At 39.4% G+C, this 17526-nt stretch overlaps 1 protein-coding gene across 1 annotated transcript; it reads right to left on the bottom strand.

Annotated features, from left to right (window-relative positions):
- Positions 1-346: 346 nt before the first annotated feature.
- ech1 (enoyl CoA hydratase 1, peroxisomal) lies at positions 347-15626 on the bottom strand. Its single transcript, XM_028824625.2, has 10 exons — positions 15481-15626; positions 11402-11570; positions 11236-11324; positions 8459-8583; positions 2418-2466; positions 2264-2328; positions 2069-2139; positions 1913-1984; positions 688-838; positions 347-597 (listed from the first exon to the last, which is right to left on the bottom strand). The coding sequence occupies exons 1-10, from the start codon at positions 15515-15517 to the stop codon at positions 493-495; spliced, it is 933 nt and encodes a 310-aa protein (XP_028680458.1). The 5' UTR covers positions 15518-15626; the 3' UTR covers positions 347-492.
- Positions 15627-17526: the final 1900 nt, after the last annotated feature.

Below are 17526 nucleotides of genomic sequence, written 5' to 3' on the forward strand. Positions count from 1 at the left end.
ACAAAACTACAAACAATACGTGGGGAAAAATTCACATTTGCTTAGAACATCTTCAGTTCACAAGAGAGCAACATCTTGTTTGCACTTCACAACTGTTAAAACCATTTTCTGTACAAATAATTTCCTCATTAGACAGGAACAGCACACCTTCTTAATGACTCCTCTAGTAACTGTGGGAGAGTTCTGCACATTTCCAATGGTTTTCCCAAAAATAACGTATTTTTACCTTTGTGTGTAAAAAAATAAAACTTTGTCTCCCACATCTACTGCCCAACAGAGGTACTCCTGAGCGCCCACCTCTAATGGTAAATGACATGACCAGCATGTGCCTCCTGTGTCTTAGAAAATAATTTATTTTTTTTTTAAATTTCCAAAAAACTGAATTAAATGCATACGAGACTAGATATCTAAAGCAGCAAAGTCAACCCCAATGGTATGCCACCTGATATGTTGACATCTAAATGTGCCTAACACCTACAGCAAATGGTGCCACTACAATTTGGAGTACACTACATCTTTTGGACTTTTCTTCTCCAGGGCAGCTTGTGCAGACTTCATTAGGTCAGTGGTCTGTAGCATGCTCATGTTCCAGGTGGCCTTAAAAACAAAACATAAAATAAAAAATAAATTAGTTATACTATGGATTGACATGTAGGTAAATGTGAGGCTTGTTTCCATAACACTCACAATGTACTGTAGCCCCTCTGGCACACCATGGTCTCGTGAATACACCATGTTAATTTTGGTTCCCTGAACAGCAACTGGACTTCTGGAGGCAATCTCAGATGCCATGTCTAGAGCTCCTTCAATCAAAGTCTCCTTGTCAGGAAAAACACGGCTAGCACAAAGAGAGACAGAGAGGTGAAAAGAAAGACAAGTCTAATGGCATCTCTTCACAATATAATCTTTGAAACACACAGGTATTATTCTGGGCATCCAACCACTTTCTATTTAAAAATGTGACTGATCCAGCCATTCCACCATTTACCCAGTTAGTAAATGTTTGCCTTCTACAAGTACTCTAGTTAAAATAGGCACAGAAAATGAAGTCAAATTCTGCAAGTTTGATTTGTTTACATAATATCCAGTAACAGTAACAATACAAATCTGTAATAAAACCAACAAACGAAATGTGTACAGGGATTTAAGTAAGAGGGGTTGCATGGCAGTCTCTAGATGACTGAATAAATGCCAAAGTACATTACAATTTTGAATTTGTCTATTACATAACTGAATTCTTTTTAATTGCCCAGTTTGAATGTAAATGTATTAGTTTGTAAAAGTCAAACTTAAAGTATTGTTGGCATTACAGTATGTATTCATTACCAATGTGGGAGATGTGAAACACGCTTGGCAGCAAATGAAAATGAATTACAAGAACATGAATTGCTAGAATATTCATATACATGTAAATGTGTGTTACGCTTTTAACAGAGAAAAAGAAAGCTTCAGCTTCAAATGTTTGTGGAAAGCTGTCAACGTCAAATCTCACGTCTGCGAAATATCTTGGATACATGCTCCAAACCACCTTAATGGACGCCTTTCAGTACAAAGAAGTAGTGGCTGATCTCCCATGGTCAATCTATATTGCTGACTTCCTCTCCTTCTTCCATCCTTGGATTCTAAATTGGTGCAATGGCAGAGTTTTGCATGCCACAGTGAACCTTCCAGCTGTGTTGTCTGGAGATATGTGATCCATGATAACATGGTCTAAAGGGAGAGTTCCAGCTAAGAGCAACCCATAAATGACGCTGTGAAAACACCAAGGCTTAGGAGTGGATCCGGAGTTTTAATTAGAACTTCAATCAGAAAGAACCCGAAAGCCTGGTAACCCACATAACTCATGCAGTAAGTGATGCACACAAAGGCAGCAGTCCTGTCTTCTCACAAACTTGGGGGAGCTTTAACGTACCTGACAAGTCCACAGCTCTGTGCTTCATCAGACATCATCTTCCGCGCGGTATACACCAGCTCACTAACAAGGCTGTAAGAAACAGATAAGGTCACTCACAAATATGTGTTCTATAATGGAAGACAGTGCTCCCAGACAAGAAAACTACTCACTTACCTATGGCTTCCAATCACTTTGGGCAGTCTTTGCAATGTTCCCACATCTGCAGCCAGGCCGATATCTACTTCCTTTCAAAAAGGATAAGAAGACTTTTTCCTCAAAACACCTTTTTGGTAATGGCCCATAAGCAGCATTCATGTTTTACTCCAGGAGAATTTTACAGCTTAGCAAAATTCACAGATTTACTCCTACCTTAACTTGAAACCATGCATCTTTGCTGCAGAAACGAATATCACAAGCAGTAATGAGGTCCACCCCTAGAACCCATCCAAAGTAAAAGGGCATCAGACAATTAATACTTGTAGGTTTCCACCAATATCCACAAAGATGTCAATGATGGTCTTACCTCCTCCAATGCAGGCACCATGAACAGCCACCAGGACAGGCTTTGGACACTGTGAAGAGAAACACACTCTTGATACTGAACTGTTGAAGGCTAAGACAACAAAGGAGAATGTCACGAGGAAACTACCGTATATACTTGCGGATAAGTTCTCCCACAGATAAGTCGGGACTTGATTTTACCATATAATTTCTGGTATTTCATAATGTCAATCGTATAAGTCAAATGCGGAAAACTCATGCTATTGGCCTAAGAGATTATGATATGCTAACACCCACCTGAGAGAGTAACCACGGAGCACACTGCCTTTATTTTCTATGGATTGTGACTACGTGACCATATGGCAATACCTGAACTATTCCGAAGCGATGTTTTGTGTTTTTTGTATCTCACACCCTCATACACCTTTATCGTAAGAGCATCCCTTATCTACGATGGAGCGTTCGATCAGAAGAAAATATGAACCTGGTTTTAAATTAAACGTCGCTGCGGCTAAAATTCGATGCATCTGAGAAACTGATGCGAGATTGGAGGAGGTAAAAAGATTAGGGTTAGGGTTTAAGTGTCACATTTTTGAATGGGTGTATAACTCGGGGTCTGATTTTATGATCGATTTTTCAGATTTCAAGACCCGTAAGCATATACAGTAATCAGTGAGGTCAACTTATAAACCTATGTAACATCACACATCAAGTCAGCTAAATAAGTAAACAACAATCACATATCAAGCATACAGGTGGTCTTTCCTTTCCTGAACAGGGTAGCTTTTAAAGTCACATGCTTAAAGTTAACATCTGAACAGCTCCAATACCCTAATTCCACATTACTGGGCTGAGATTAATTAATCAGTAACTATGCTGCTTTACTCTGAGACCAGTTATTTTATATACACATAAGCTGAAAGCATAAATATATGATACTGTACATCTACACATTGTCTTACTTGACCAACTGAGTAACAAATCCTGCACAGAAATGTAATTGTTTAATTTTTATTTTTCAGCACTGTAACTCAATTTTATGTGACGTTATATTTTAGAAAAAGAAAACATCTTAAGAAAGATAACAAAAATATGTTGCTTTCCTGGTTATTCAATCCTTGGTAGTTGTAGTGCTAAGTTTACACAAACACCTAACGAGGCCACGTTTGCCTTAGAACTGGATTCCACCAGTAAATCAACTGCCACATTTTCTGGATAAAAACCCCACAGGTAAGAGATCATTATTCATGTTGTAAATGCAGAGCACAGCTGTGAAAACAAAGACTAAAACAAAAATTACAATGAAGAAACATAAAAAAAATCAAATGCAAACATTATGAAAAGGGTACAAAACAACATTAAGTGTTTAGATACCCCTACTGGCCACCTACGTCAAACCATGCAGATCCCACTTAGGAAAAGGTTATTCCTCAAACAAGAAGGCCTGTGAGAGAGGCCAGCAACCACTCTGAAGAAGCTCAGATTTCAGTATTTGAGACTGGAGTAAAAATATACCAGTCTATCATACCAACAGATCTGCAGAACATTGGCCTGTATGGGAGGGTGTCACAAATGAAGTGGTTTCTCAAAGGGAACCGTGCAAAAGCACATCTGGGAATGTGGCCAATAAGCTTTATCTCAGTCTATCTAGCCACAAAAGCTATTCCCATATTGTAACAGGGTCACTATCTTGCTTTTTAGCAAAGTTCAATGAGTGGTGTAGTGTAAAAGTAACACTACCCATACCTCAGAAGAAAAAAAAAAATATTTACACTAATGTACGTTGATGGTAGTATTATGCCGTGAAGTTGCTTTTTACCAGCAGACAATAGACATCTACTTAAAATAGAAAGAAGAATGCATGATAGAAAAATATAAGCAAAAAGGTAAGAAAACCTGCTGCAACCTGCTTCAACTGAACCTTCAGCAAAAGTTCTCAGCAGAACAAAAATCCAAAAACATAGCAAGAAAAAAAAAAAAAAAAAATCAAAACAAACCACAGCAAAACTAAAAAGGTGACAATCCTACAAGTTGCCACTCAAAGCACTCATCTCAGTCTGACATGAGAACAATTTCATAATTTTGATGCACAGGTGTCATCTGACTAACCTGGACAGCCCAGAGCAAATCTACCTGAAAGAACGGGCCTCGATCACTCTGGAACAAGGGGCAAAGCTTACTTACCCCCAAAAGATTTTAAGCTGTTAGGTGCAAATTGCGTCTCCAAAACATAAAGTATGGGCATTGCAAAATTATGCAAGAAGCAAAATTTCCTTTTTTTCCCCCCTAACATAAATGTCTGCACATATTTGCAAAGGACATTTAGCAGGGTCGAAGTATATATGGCTGCTGATGGCACCCTTTCCCTTGCTCTGAAGATATGTGCAGCAGAGCTGATAATTCTTTTCCCATAGTGCTTCATGAGAACCACAGTTGTGTCACTCTCCAAAACGTCCAAGCGTCAGGCATATATGACTATCACCCAGTGGCACTAACCTCAGTTCCAATGAAGTGTATGGAGTGACTGGAAATGGGACAGACAAACAGTATTGTTTTAGATTCTCTATGGTTTGGTTGCTGCAAGAATAGGGCTGTGGATGATGCTGCCTCTCTGACCCTTGACGGTGTGGCGTGGTGGCTCTAAGGCTAAGAATCTGCACTGGCAATCGGAAGGTTGCCATTTCGAATCCCGTAAAATGCCAAAAGGGACTCTGCTCTTGCTGGGCCCTTAAGCAAAGCTCTTAACCTGCAATTGCTAAGCGCTTTGAGTAGTGAGATAAAAGCTATATGAATGCAAAGAATTATCCTTGAACACCTAGACAACAGGATCACTAGAACATTATTGACTTCATCTCCACATTCAACACCATGGTGCCTGGTAATCAGATTCAAGGGACTGGGCTTCAGTAACTCCATTTGCAACTGGGTCATGAGCTTTCCAACAGGCAGAACCCCAGGTTGCAATTATAGGCAAGAAGAAAACCTCATCCACTGTAATCCTCAGCACAGGGTCCACGCTACAAGAGTGCTGCCTGAGCCCAAACTCTTCATGATCTTCACTTATGACCATGTGGTAAAAAAAAAAAAAAAAAGATTTTCTTCCAAAACCTTTGGGATCACGAAGTTAACCCGGTCTAGTTCTGTCACATGCACTATCATCTTGTTGCACCCTTGGCTGAACAGTCTTGTTTTACATTATTATCTGCTCTACGTATTCCAAAACTGTCTTTAAAAAGGAGTGTTGCTAAACGAGTAAACATTTACAGAAACTTTCAGTGCTTTGAAATAAAAAATATCACAGAAAATATTTTATTGTGGGCGGCACGGTGGAGCAGTGGGTAGCGCTGCTGCCTCGCAGTTGGGTGATCTGGGGACCTGGGTTCGCTTCCCGGGTCCTCCCTGCGTGGAGTTTGCATGTTCTCCCCGTGTCTGCGTGGGTTTCCTCTGGGCGCTCCGGTTTCCTCCCACAGTCCAAAGACATGCAGGTTAGGTGGATTGGCGATTCTAAATTGGCCCCAGTGTGAGCTTGGTGTGTGGGTGTGTTTGTGTGTGTCCTGCGGTGGGATGGCACCCTGCCCGGGATTGGTTCCTGCCTTGTGCCCTGTGTTGGCTGGGATTGGCTCCAGCAGACCCCCGTGACCCAGTGTTCGGATTCAGCGGGTTGGAAAATGGATGGATGGATGGATGGATATTTTATTGTAGGATTTGTTAATTGGTAAAACTATAGAATTGGTCAAAGCACAATTATGAATAAAATGGTAAGATATTTTACAGGAGCATAGCATAGCATAGAAATATAAATGATGTCATCTGAAACCAGCAACAGTGAATTCTCCTCCTAATACCACATGAAGACTACAGTCAATTCAGCCAATAATAATTGTGTAAACGTTATTAAATCACTGGAAAAAAAAAAAACTCAAACTGGACATGCTCATATCACTTAAGCCAAGTGTGGCCAACCAGAGAACGGCAGCAACTTCAACCAAAATGCTGCATTCACGTAATATCAGAAAAATTGTAAATACGAGTAGAAATTCCATGAGAACACTCACAAAAAATCACAATTACATGTCCGAAAATTCTGAGACAACAAAGCTACTCAGATATAACAGTCTCTATATAGCCTGGTTAGCCAGAAATGCCATTTTTGTGGTCTAACTGCATTTAAAGCATAGTGATACACATTTTATGCCTTTACTTTGTTCTTTATTTTAACGAAAAAAAAAAAAATACAGTTTATCTTGAATTAATGTGTACTTGGTCTGCAAAAAAAAAAAAAAGCAACAGTGACCTTACGTTTCTCTGAAAGGTCCAAACGGAAATTCATGTGAACGCGTTCAACAGGGAAGATGAAAGCATCACAGCTGAGACTCGACAAAAGCATGTGAATGCTGCAAAAGTGGCTCAACCCAATAGGCAGAAGAGCAAGATTAAAATGGATTTGAAAAGGGCATTGAACTGGGTGAAAGATTTAGGAATCAAGAAAAGCAACCCTGCATAGATTTTTGTGCATGGCATTGAACATGTGCGAACATCCACAATGGGTTACTGTAAACCAGTGTTTCCCAAACTCGGTCCTGGGGACCCACTGTGGCTGCAGGTTTTTGTTCCAACCAGCTCCTGTTTTTAATTGAACCCCTGAGCTAATTAAGTGAACTGTTATTTCCCAAGTTCTGTGTTTTGGGAACAATATAGACATTAAAATAAGTTTGGTAAAAAAAAAAATATATAAATATATATAAATGTACCAAGCACAATGTCTAATTGTTTAATTAATCCATTAATTACTAATTAGTGGGTCTGATACTAAAGTAGCTGCAGTCTTTGATTATTCAGTGTTGTTTGCCTGCGTGTCTGCTCTGCTCATTTTAAATTGTTATTAATAAGATGCAACGAAGTGGGAAAACTGCACAGAGAATGGGCAAAATATAATGAAATCAACAAAAGAGAGTTAAGCATTTAAATCTATAGCAAAAGCAGAAATATTTCTAAATGTCTTATAAATGTAAAAATCATGCTGCTGTGCTTTTCTGAATGTAGAATAAGAGAATAGAAAAAAAATAATTAAATGAGCTCAGTGCTATCAGGTGTTGTCATTTGAAACCTACAAGCACAAGAGGTCCCCAGGACTGAGTTTGGGAATCACTGCTCTAAATAAACACATCCAGCGAACAGCATTCCAGATGTTTAAAACATAGGATGACTGAAATGGGTTAAAAGGAAACCGATGTGACTTGTTGAGACTATCAAATCAGTTATAGACCGTCAATTGCCAAACAGGCATAGCAGAATGCACACTCTTTTGTTTTTTCACAAAAAGGGGTATAGCAATCACTGGTGGGTATTTTCGGTGCTTCCTTTTTTTACCTGTCTCTGTTGTTATTTTGATTACAAGAAAAAATATTCTCATGTTCTGTTGTGTACTGTATATGATTATTATTTTTTGGCAATCAAAAGGGTATAGCAATCAAGCCCTAACCAAGGCCTACTTCTGTCCTCAAAAAAAATGGCATTGCGGTAGTAGCCAAAGAAAAACAAATATTACAATAAAGGGCTGGTAAAAATTATTGCCCATTCTGATGAACTGTAGGTCCCATTGATTCATACTACTGCAGCTGGTTTTGGTAAAATAAATGTGTGGAGTGTGTTTTCTTTTCATTCTGCTGTGAAAAACCCAAAGATGTCTATTAACCAAGTCAATTTCTTCAAGGGAGCAATGCACGTCCAGGCTAATAATCTTTTCTAGCAGAATAATGTCGATGCCATAATTCTAAGCTAGTCCTAAAATGGTCCCCAGATCACATAAGCAACTTCTACTTAATGCCCAGGCTTCAATCCAAGCATGCACTTCAAGGATGAGACAGAACAAACTATTCAGAATACAGATTCACAGTGAGCTAATTTACAAAAACTATGGGACACAGAGTCAACCAAACCCAGGATCCCTCTGCCACACTGAATCCATTCCCATTATTAGTTCAAAAGGCCAGTGTACCATGCATACAATAAACAAGACATGAACATTCAAAGAAAGTAGAGTCATCAGCCTGCAGTAGTAACCTTCTCAATCACTGTGAAGGACTCCTGATACGCGCAAATCTTGCGACGCAAATTCCAGGCCATTCGAGCTGCATCGTCCCCTTCTGGCTGCAACACGTTACTTGCCATGTCCATCAAGTCAATACCTAAAGAAAGCAGAGAGGAAGTGTGGGTCTAGGAGATGAAATACCTTGTGGGAATGCCCAAGAACTTCCAATTAAGAAAATGTTGTACTCCTCTGAAGCATTTTATTTGTAGGGCTGTACTAGTTTGTTGTTTAGATTTAAAATAACTGTACATACAGTACATTGGTTAACTGTATGCACAGCAGAATTTAGACTTTGGCAAAATTAAGTTTGATTACATGGATTAGCCGATAGAATGAATTTATAGAAGATTGATTTAACTAAAATGTATCTGTGGAAGTGTATGCAGTGTTTTAACTTTCACTTTTGTTTCTTAACTATGACACAGAGGAACCTCTAGTCTTACAGCTATACTTAAGTAATCTTGTGCTCTCGGTAGAAATAATTCCTAGAACTTGGTTTAAGGGGAGGGACTAGACAAAGAGTGATAAGATAATGGAACCCTATGAACAAACAGAACCTCAAGTTGAACACAAAAAGCTGGATCCGGTCTTGGTGCTAGACCAGAGTCTGGCATCTTGTGAGCAAGCACTTAGTAGTTAGGCTGCCAGAATGTTACAATGTGAAAACATGTCTAAAATCACCACATGCAAGATGGTGGGTGAGCATGAAGTGCAATGTGCATCAGATGATGGACACAAGCAAGACGGGTATGAACAAACAGTATCTTCAAAGTTTGCACTGAAGGAGAAGGAGCCAGCAGGAAACAAATTAAAAAAAAAAAAAAAAAAATCAGCTAAAGATATTATGGAGGGTAATGGAACAGGACAAATGGCCCGTTTAATCTGAACTTGGTGAATTTGATAAAATAATACACTGTTTAACAGAAAGTGTTTTATAAGTATGACTGGCAACAGAACAAGAACACTTGGACTATGATGTTTGCGGATGACAAAGTGATCTGTAGCGAGAACATGGAGCAAGTTGAGGAGACCCTGGAGAGGTGGAGATATGCTCTAGAGAGGACAGGATTGAAGGTCAGTAGGAACAAGACAGAATACATGTGTGAATGAGAAGGAGGTCAGTGGAATGGTGAGGATGCAGTGAGTAGAGTTGGTGAAGGTGGATGAGTTTAAATACTTGGGATCAACAGTACAGAGTAATGGGGATTGTGGAAGAGAAGTGAAAAAGAGTGCAGGCTGGGTGGAATGGGTGGAGAAGAACATTAGGAGTGATTTGCGACAGACGGGTATCAGCAAGAGTGAAAGGGAAATGTCTACAGGACGGTAGTGAGACCAGCTATGTTATATGGGTATGGAGATGGTGGCACTGACCAGACAGCAGGAGACAGAGCTGGAGGTGGCAGAGTTAAAGATGCTAAGATTTGCATTGGGTGTGACGAGGATAGATAGGAATGAGGACTTTACAAGGTCAGCTCAAGTTGGACGGTTGGGAGACAAAGTCAGAGAGGCGAGATTGCGTTGGTTTGGACATGTGCAGAGAAGAGACGCTGGGTATATTGGGAAAAGGATGCTAAGGATAGAGCTGCCAGGCCAGAGGAAAAGAGGAAGGCCTAAGAGAAGGTTTATGGATGTGGTGAGAGAGGACATGCAGGTGATGTTGTGTAACAGAACAAGATACAGAGGACAGGAAGATATGGAACAAGATGATCCACTGTGGCAACCCCTAATGGGAGCATCTGAAAAAAGAAAAAGGTAACAGAACAATATCCTGTAGGGTTCATTCACCAATTTTCTTGCACTGTAATCTGAACAAAAGGCTTATGTTCTGGATACAGATGATGTTGTTAACTGATCACCTCTTGATCATGGGCAGACAAATACAGCTGGTGTGGTGCCTGAACTGTGCTAGGTAAACCAAATACTTTGTTTGAAAGTTGTTTCCTAGCAGATGCTTTTGATCAAAGGAGTTCAACGCTTACCTTTAGAAGCAATGACAGATTAATGAACAGGGTTACCAGGGATTCAAGACAGAGCCCACACAGCATACTGGTGCTGCTGTAGGAGATGAGAAACACTGGCTCACAATCACCGAAACATGGCTATCTGTCTTTAATATACTTTGTAAAATGCAGAGGGGAAATTGTCTTTTTCACGTGACCTTTGGGGGTCAGAGTCTGCCATTGTACAGTGCCCCTGGAGCAATTTTCAGATTAAGAGTCTTGCTCAAGGGCCCAACGGAGTACGATCCCTTCTGGCTCTAATGGGATTTGAACAACTGGCAACCTTCCAGATACCAGTGCAGATCCTCAGCCACAGAGCCACCCCACTTTTGCTAGGCTAGAGCTTATCATAGCACTCGTTCCTAGGGGAGGTGAAATTGTGACTGGTAACCTTTGTGATGAGCCTTTTCTGTCTTCCAATGACACAATTTTGACACGGCATCTTTTAAGATGTACTGAATATTTGGCCATTGACTGTGCTGTGAGTGGTATTACCATTCATTTACTTCCCAAGGACTCTGATGTCCACACATGCCAGAAGAAGTAGGCATCTTAACAAAATGAAGCTTTCTTCCACTAACTATAAAAAAGTTGTGCTGCTGAAGTGACAGTGTAGCTAGAAGGTGAGAACTGAACAAGTATGCCACATGAAACGTTAAGTCTCCTAATGGTTACTAAAACACGTCAATCATGCACTACAATGCTGTTCAACATGCAAACTCAGACTCCACCATTGGAGCAGAAGTTACCTGCAGTAAAGCACTTTCCGGCTCCAGACACCACCACAGCCCGACAATCTGTATCTGCTGCAATTGCATTGAAACACTCGACCATCTCTCTGGAATACAAAACAACAGGCGAGCTGTAACTTCTCAGCTTTTCAAGCGAGCATGTGTACATGTTTTACAATCTCACCTCCAAAATGCCTGGTTCATTGCATTCATCTTGTTTGGTCGGTTTAACTCTACATGTAACACATTCTCTCGTGGACGGCTGACAAGCAGCGTCTCATAGTTGGGTAGCTGTCCACTTGCTGATGACATAGCCCTTAACGTCCTAAAACCTGGATGCCAAACTCTGGAACCTGGAAAGCAGAAGAGTGTAGTGAGCAAGGTTATTATAGTTAACTAAAACTAATATCAAAACTGAAACTATTATTAAAAAAACATTTTCGTAAACTGAAATAAAATAATTAACAAAACCGAAATGAAAAACTAAAACTAAACGAAACTATTAAAGTAGCTGGAAAGACTAACTGAAATAAAATAATAATTTACTAAAATATTTTTAGTTGTCGTTTTTGAATGAATATTCTTGCCGTTAGTCTTTAACCCTTGTAAGTTTTAACTCTAAAACAGAAAGTCATCGACCACGAACCGCCCGCACATATTCATCCAGTGAACGGTGGCTGGTGACGGAGGGCAGCTGTTCACACAGCATTTGCGGTGACAGAGCAAGCTGAGTGCGGGTGCATAAAGCGTGTGAAATAGAAAGCGATATGCGTGCCGCCTTTCTTTGTGCTTGTTGTATATCAAGATGTAATTCAAATGGCTGAAATCAGAATGTACTGGTCAACAAAATGTTTACCATATGGTTGGAAAAATCACGAGTGAGTAACATTTCAGTTTATTTCTCAGGTGTTTGCTTTTGTTGAGAGCGATTCACCTGCCTCTTCGCAAAGGAGAAATCGTTTTTACTTTCTCATATACGAAGTATAGAGAAAGTATAGTAATCATGAAAAAATTCGACCTCGATATTTTGATGAATCTTGACGTTATAGACTAACCAGTGTCCAACAATACTATTTTTTTTGGAATTGTGTGCGTACGCACGTGCGTGTGTGTGTTTGTGTGTGTGTCTGTGTGTGTGTAAACAAGATAACTCAAAAATGCAACTAGATAGATGGATGAAATTCGGCATGTGGTTGTTACACCATAGATCTGTATTAACTTTTGGGCCAAATCCATCACCCGGAAGTGGTACTTTACCTGAACACATACTCGATTTTTTTTTTTAATACAGCTGCAGAGTCCGATTTATTCAATTTTACTTTTATAATAATTGTTCAATATATTATTAATTTGATTTGTTGTTGATGGTTCCTTAATGTACATAATATAAAAATATAATCATTGTCTTGCGGTTTATTCCTCAAATATCCATCCCCATATCTGAGTATACAAGAAAGTCTCGAGGAGACCACTCCCGGTTGTTGAAAATAAAACGGCACTGATCGAGACTGACTAGGTCATCATACAAGATCAGCATATTGTTGCTGATCAATCACTTTTGCTTTAAAAACATCGTTTAACAACAAAGCGATACAAACAAAGGTAGAGAGTCTGACAAGTGATGAAAAACTAAACATACTAATGGGTTTTTGTATTTATTCCATATTTATTAATTTATCTTTTTTAGTTCATATTCACAACTCAAAATACCTGATATTGTGAAAGTAATCCATTAGCAGAATTTTAAAATATTTGTCTCCCTTTTTTCAACGTTTTTCTCCCCCTCTCTCAAAATAGATAGTTGAAATCATCATATTCTTTTTGTTCTTAACATCAGCCTTATCATACATATTGCATACCAGGGATTTTTCCTGCCTTGCATCCAAACCTGCTGTGGTAGACTCCAGGTTTCCTGTGATCCTGCTCTGGATAAACAGGTTTAGATAATGTATATGTTGTTCTTAATCTCAGACGCTGTCTCTGTTGTTTTATGCCTATCCGTACTCCTATTACCTGCTCTTGCTCTGCTCATTATGGGTTTACTGTCCTTTATGGTGGTCTATTCAAGACTCACTGCCCTTAACCTTCACACTATATGCTTGTTGTTCTTTGTTTCCCTCAATACAGCTAGGTGGGGTCAGCACACTCATTCAAGTCTAAGAGCCCTGTTCTTCCTAAGCTCCTGTGATTTTCATGAGAAAATATTTTAAAAAGTATAAAATTGTGTAAAATTGTTCATATTCAGTGTCTGGTTTTGATTATGCTTGTTTTTATCAGACAAAAGCAAGACCAGATAATAAACTATGTGGTGTAGTAAGCTTCCACTAACATTAAACTCATATCCAAATCTGTTAAGTGTACAGTTCTGTCTGATTGTGACACAAAACTAACTCTGTAGGCGCTCCATGTCATAATTACTAAAACTAAAACTGAAACTAATATATATAAAAATAAAATAGAAATGTCTTTGTGAAATAAAAACTAAACTAAAACTAAAAATACACGATGAAGGAAAACTAAAACTAAACTGAATTTCCAAGTAAGGTCAGAAAAAATATAGAAATAAAAACTAATATAAAAAGGCAAAACTATAATAACCTTGGTAGTGAGAATGCTGACTCGTCTATGACACAATAGTACAAGAAACCCTCATGTTGGAGCCATAGTCAACAGTACCATGAGCTATAGATCTAGCCATCCAGCTAAAGAAAAGCTCAGATATTCTAAATACGGGCTTCTGAAAAAGAGAACTCAGCCTCACCGTCTCTATATGGATTTACTGATCCTGAATTTACTGATTGAATGCAGGTAATATCAAACTGCAAAGTGCTGTCATCAAAGAAAAACAAACTACTAAATTTAAAAGCATTTCTATTGTCATTGTTAATTTTGCTTCATTCATCTACACAGATGACCTACTTATCAAATCCACAAACTACAAATCGCTTACCTTTTTAAAATCTGAATCTCTGGCACTACTAGTTATTTTGAATCACAGAGCCAGGAACAGAAGCAATGGGGATTCCGTTATTGCCTGGGACCAGCAATTGAACTCTTTCTCCATATTTGTTTCGACTGCATAATATTTTATGGGGTTCAGAGGCTACTTCTGTGTGCCATTCAGTCCCTGTATTTGTTGACTGATTTTTGTGTTGACATATTTGGCAGAGCCCCATGCTCACATTGAATGAGCATGACTTAATGCCAAGGGTGTACTATGTGGGAATCCTCAGTTTGTTAGGAAACAGACAATGAAGGCATAGCTTTAATTTGGAAAACTCTCAGATCAAGAACCTAAGGGTTGTATCTTTGCACTTTGCAGATGATGTTGTCTTCCTGGCCTCATCACTGGGGTCCAAAATGTAGTGGAACAGTGTGCCGAGTGACATGTTCTCTCCTACAGCTTAAAGGACGGGATTTAAGGAACAAAGAACTTGTTCACGAGTGAGGGCTGTGGAAATTACTGGATTGAACAACAAATCTGTGCAGCAACACCTTTGTTGCAGATCAGGGTGATACTAAGGACCAAGCTTTTGATCTGCTGGTCTCACCTTCACATTTATGTTCATGTGATTAGGGAGACGATCAAAAGTATAATTTTGCGAGTACAAGCGGCCGAAATTAGTTTCCTGCAGCCGGTTGCTAGGTCTGCCCTCCATCTCATGGTCAGGTGTTCATTAAAATACTGAAGAGCCTAGGAGCTGAAGGAGTTGAACCGATACTTCTTTAGATGAAACGGGGACTGGGCCATGCAGTTAGGATGCCTCCGAAGTTTCTCTCAAAAGGAGCATGCAACAGGAACAGCAAGCTGGGAGACACCAGAACACACTAATTGGATTACATCGGTGTTATTAAAGCAAGAAGGCTGGTAGTACTATGGGATATATCAAAGCTCAAGGAGGCAGGACTGGTTAGGACAGTAAGATATTTATGCCATATGTACCAAAAAATGCAGAACATTGCCAGAACCTGACGAAAATAAATCATTCTTGAAAGCAAAGTCACATGAAATTATTACCTATGCCATGACCAAAGTTGAGTAATCTTTTGAGAAAAAGAGGTGTACGTTAATCACGAGCGCGATATTTACTTTATTCAAACCATGTCGCGTACAAAGTGTCCAGGGCGGGATTTACCTTTGCCCTCAATACTCTTGTACTTTGAAACTGTACCCAATAACAATTGCACGGCACTACAAAGACTCCCCCGAACTCATCAAACAGACTACATCATTCAGTCGGTACGCATGACACCGCTACTTGCCTTGAATAAGAGCAGTTCTAAGTGCACAGAGTAACATCCCCAAGGTGTTTCTTTCAGAAATCTAATGCGTGCCGTTCTCAGCCTGTGTGACTTAAAAAATATCTACTTGAGATACTCCGGTTTTGAGCTCTTAGCCGAGCCAATCAGGATAGAGATGACGTCATTGGAGGAGTTTCTCAAAGATGAACATCCGAAAAGCGTTGTCCAATTAAATCTAAAGTTAGGTTCCACGTGAGATAAAACGCATGCGCAGGGCAAATCGTACAAGCGACGCGTGTCATGTGTTTTCTGTAATACAGTGTCTGCTTTCAGCCGTTTTCTTCTCTCACCGGTCTTATTATTCAGCAAAATATATATCAACGTATATCCGTAATAGTAAAAAATGCAATCTCAACTGTTGTGAAAAGGATGAATAGTAAAACGTTTAAGAATTCTGACTTATACTGGTTATTGAGTTGAGTAGTAGTATGATGTGCTTTTGTACTTGTGTGGCATTGCACGATTTAATTGAGTTCAAATATTGTATCTCATGTTCCAGAGATGGTTAGGTGGACTGGTGGAATTTTCAAGGGCTGGTCAAGATGAGTAATTTTTGAAAGGAAATCTAAAGTTGTTTTTTATTTCAAAATTTAACGTTATACATTTATATACCATTAGTCTTGATTAAAACCAGAGCAGGATTTTAGGGTCTGGAGCCAGTACTGACAGTAACAGGAGTAAGGCAGGGACAAACATTTTTATATGTATTTTTGTGTTTAGTGTATGAAATGTGAAAACTGAAGTAGTTCACACCTTAGCTCCGTGCCATCACGGCATTTTGTCCAACTAGTACCACTGTAGACGCAACAATCATTTAAAACATCCATCCATTTCCCTGCTTTAAACTACACAGGGTCGCAGGAGCCTATCCAAGCAAGGACAGAGTGCAAGGCAGTAACCCCCTGGACAGGGCTCAGTCCTTCACAGGGTGAACACAGACTCGATGCATTAGGCCAGTTCAGCAACAGCAATTCACCTAATCTGCATGCATTTGGACAGTGGGAAGAAACCCATGTGAACACGAGAAGAACATGCAAGTTACACACAGGCCTGTTTTAAACATTAGTTAGGAGTTAGATTATGAATACCTTGGGTGAATTCCACAAAGTACGCTTATGAAATCGAGTCTTAACTCAGTAAAACCTCCTTGAATAAGCCTCATTTTCCAACTGAGACTCAGTCGGTTTCACAAACACAAAGCAGCAACACAAGACAGGCACTGGCAATGTATGATGTATGTGCAAACTTGTAAAATAAGTTATTCCCAACAATCAATTGTCGATAACATCAATCAGAGCTCAAAAAACACAACGGATGGCATAATAGACAGATCGAGGACCTTTTTTGACTTTAAACATGAAACTGTTGTGATGTATGGAGTACATTGAGTACAGAAAAGAATCACCCATTTGAAATATTCCTTTTTTTGCTTTACAGCCTTAAATGAAAGTAGTGAAAAGTCAAGCAAAATGACACCTTGGCTAACTAAAAAGATTACAATATGCGAGCTTCCAAGGCAACTCAGGCCCCTTCTTCAGGCAAGTTGTACTAACACGGTATAACACCCTAGTACTACAGTCTTAAATGGAAACACACACACACACAAAAAAATTCTTCCCAGATTTACTTACTCCATGCAACCTATAACAGCCAAGTGAAAGATATCACAGAAAAGTTCAGAAAAATTACAAAAAATCAAAAACAAGACATACCGAGATTAATAAAGGATCACCCCCCAATGTCAATATTTTGTTGACCCACCTTTTGCTTTAATGACAGCCTCGAGTCTGTTTGGATACTTCTCTATAAGCTTTGCACATCTAGATTGAGCAATATTTGCCCACTCTTCTTTACAGAACTGTTCCAAGTTTAGTCAAATTGGATAGTGAGCATTGGTGGACTGCCATCTTCAAATCTTTCTATAGATTTTCAATGGGATTTAGGTCTGGGCTCTGACTGGGCCACACAAGGACATTCACTTTTTTTCTCAGTCAATTTTGCTGTGTG

Source organism: Erpetoichthys calabaricus, chromosome 18 (assembly GCF_900747795.2).
Source record: "Erpetoichthys calabaricus chromosome 18, fErpCal1.3, whole genome shotgun sequence".
Lineage (NCBI taxonomy): Eukaryota > Metazoa > Chordata > Cladistia > Polypteriformes > Polypteridae > Erpetoichthys > Erpetoichthys calabaricus.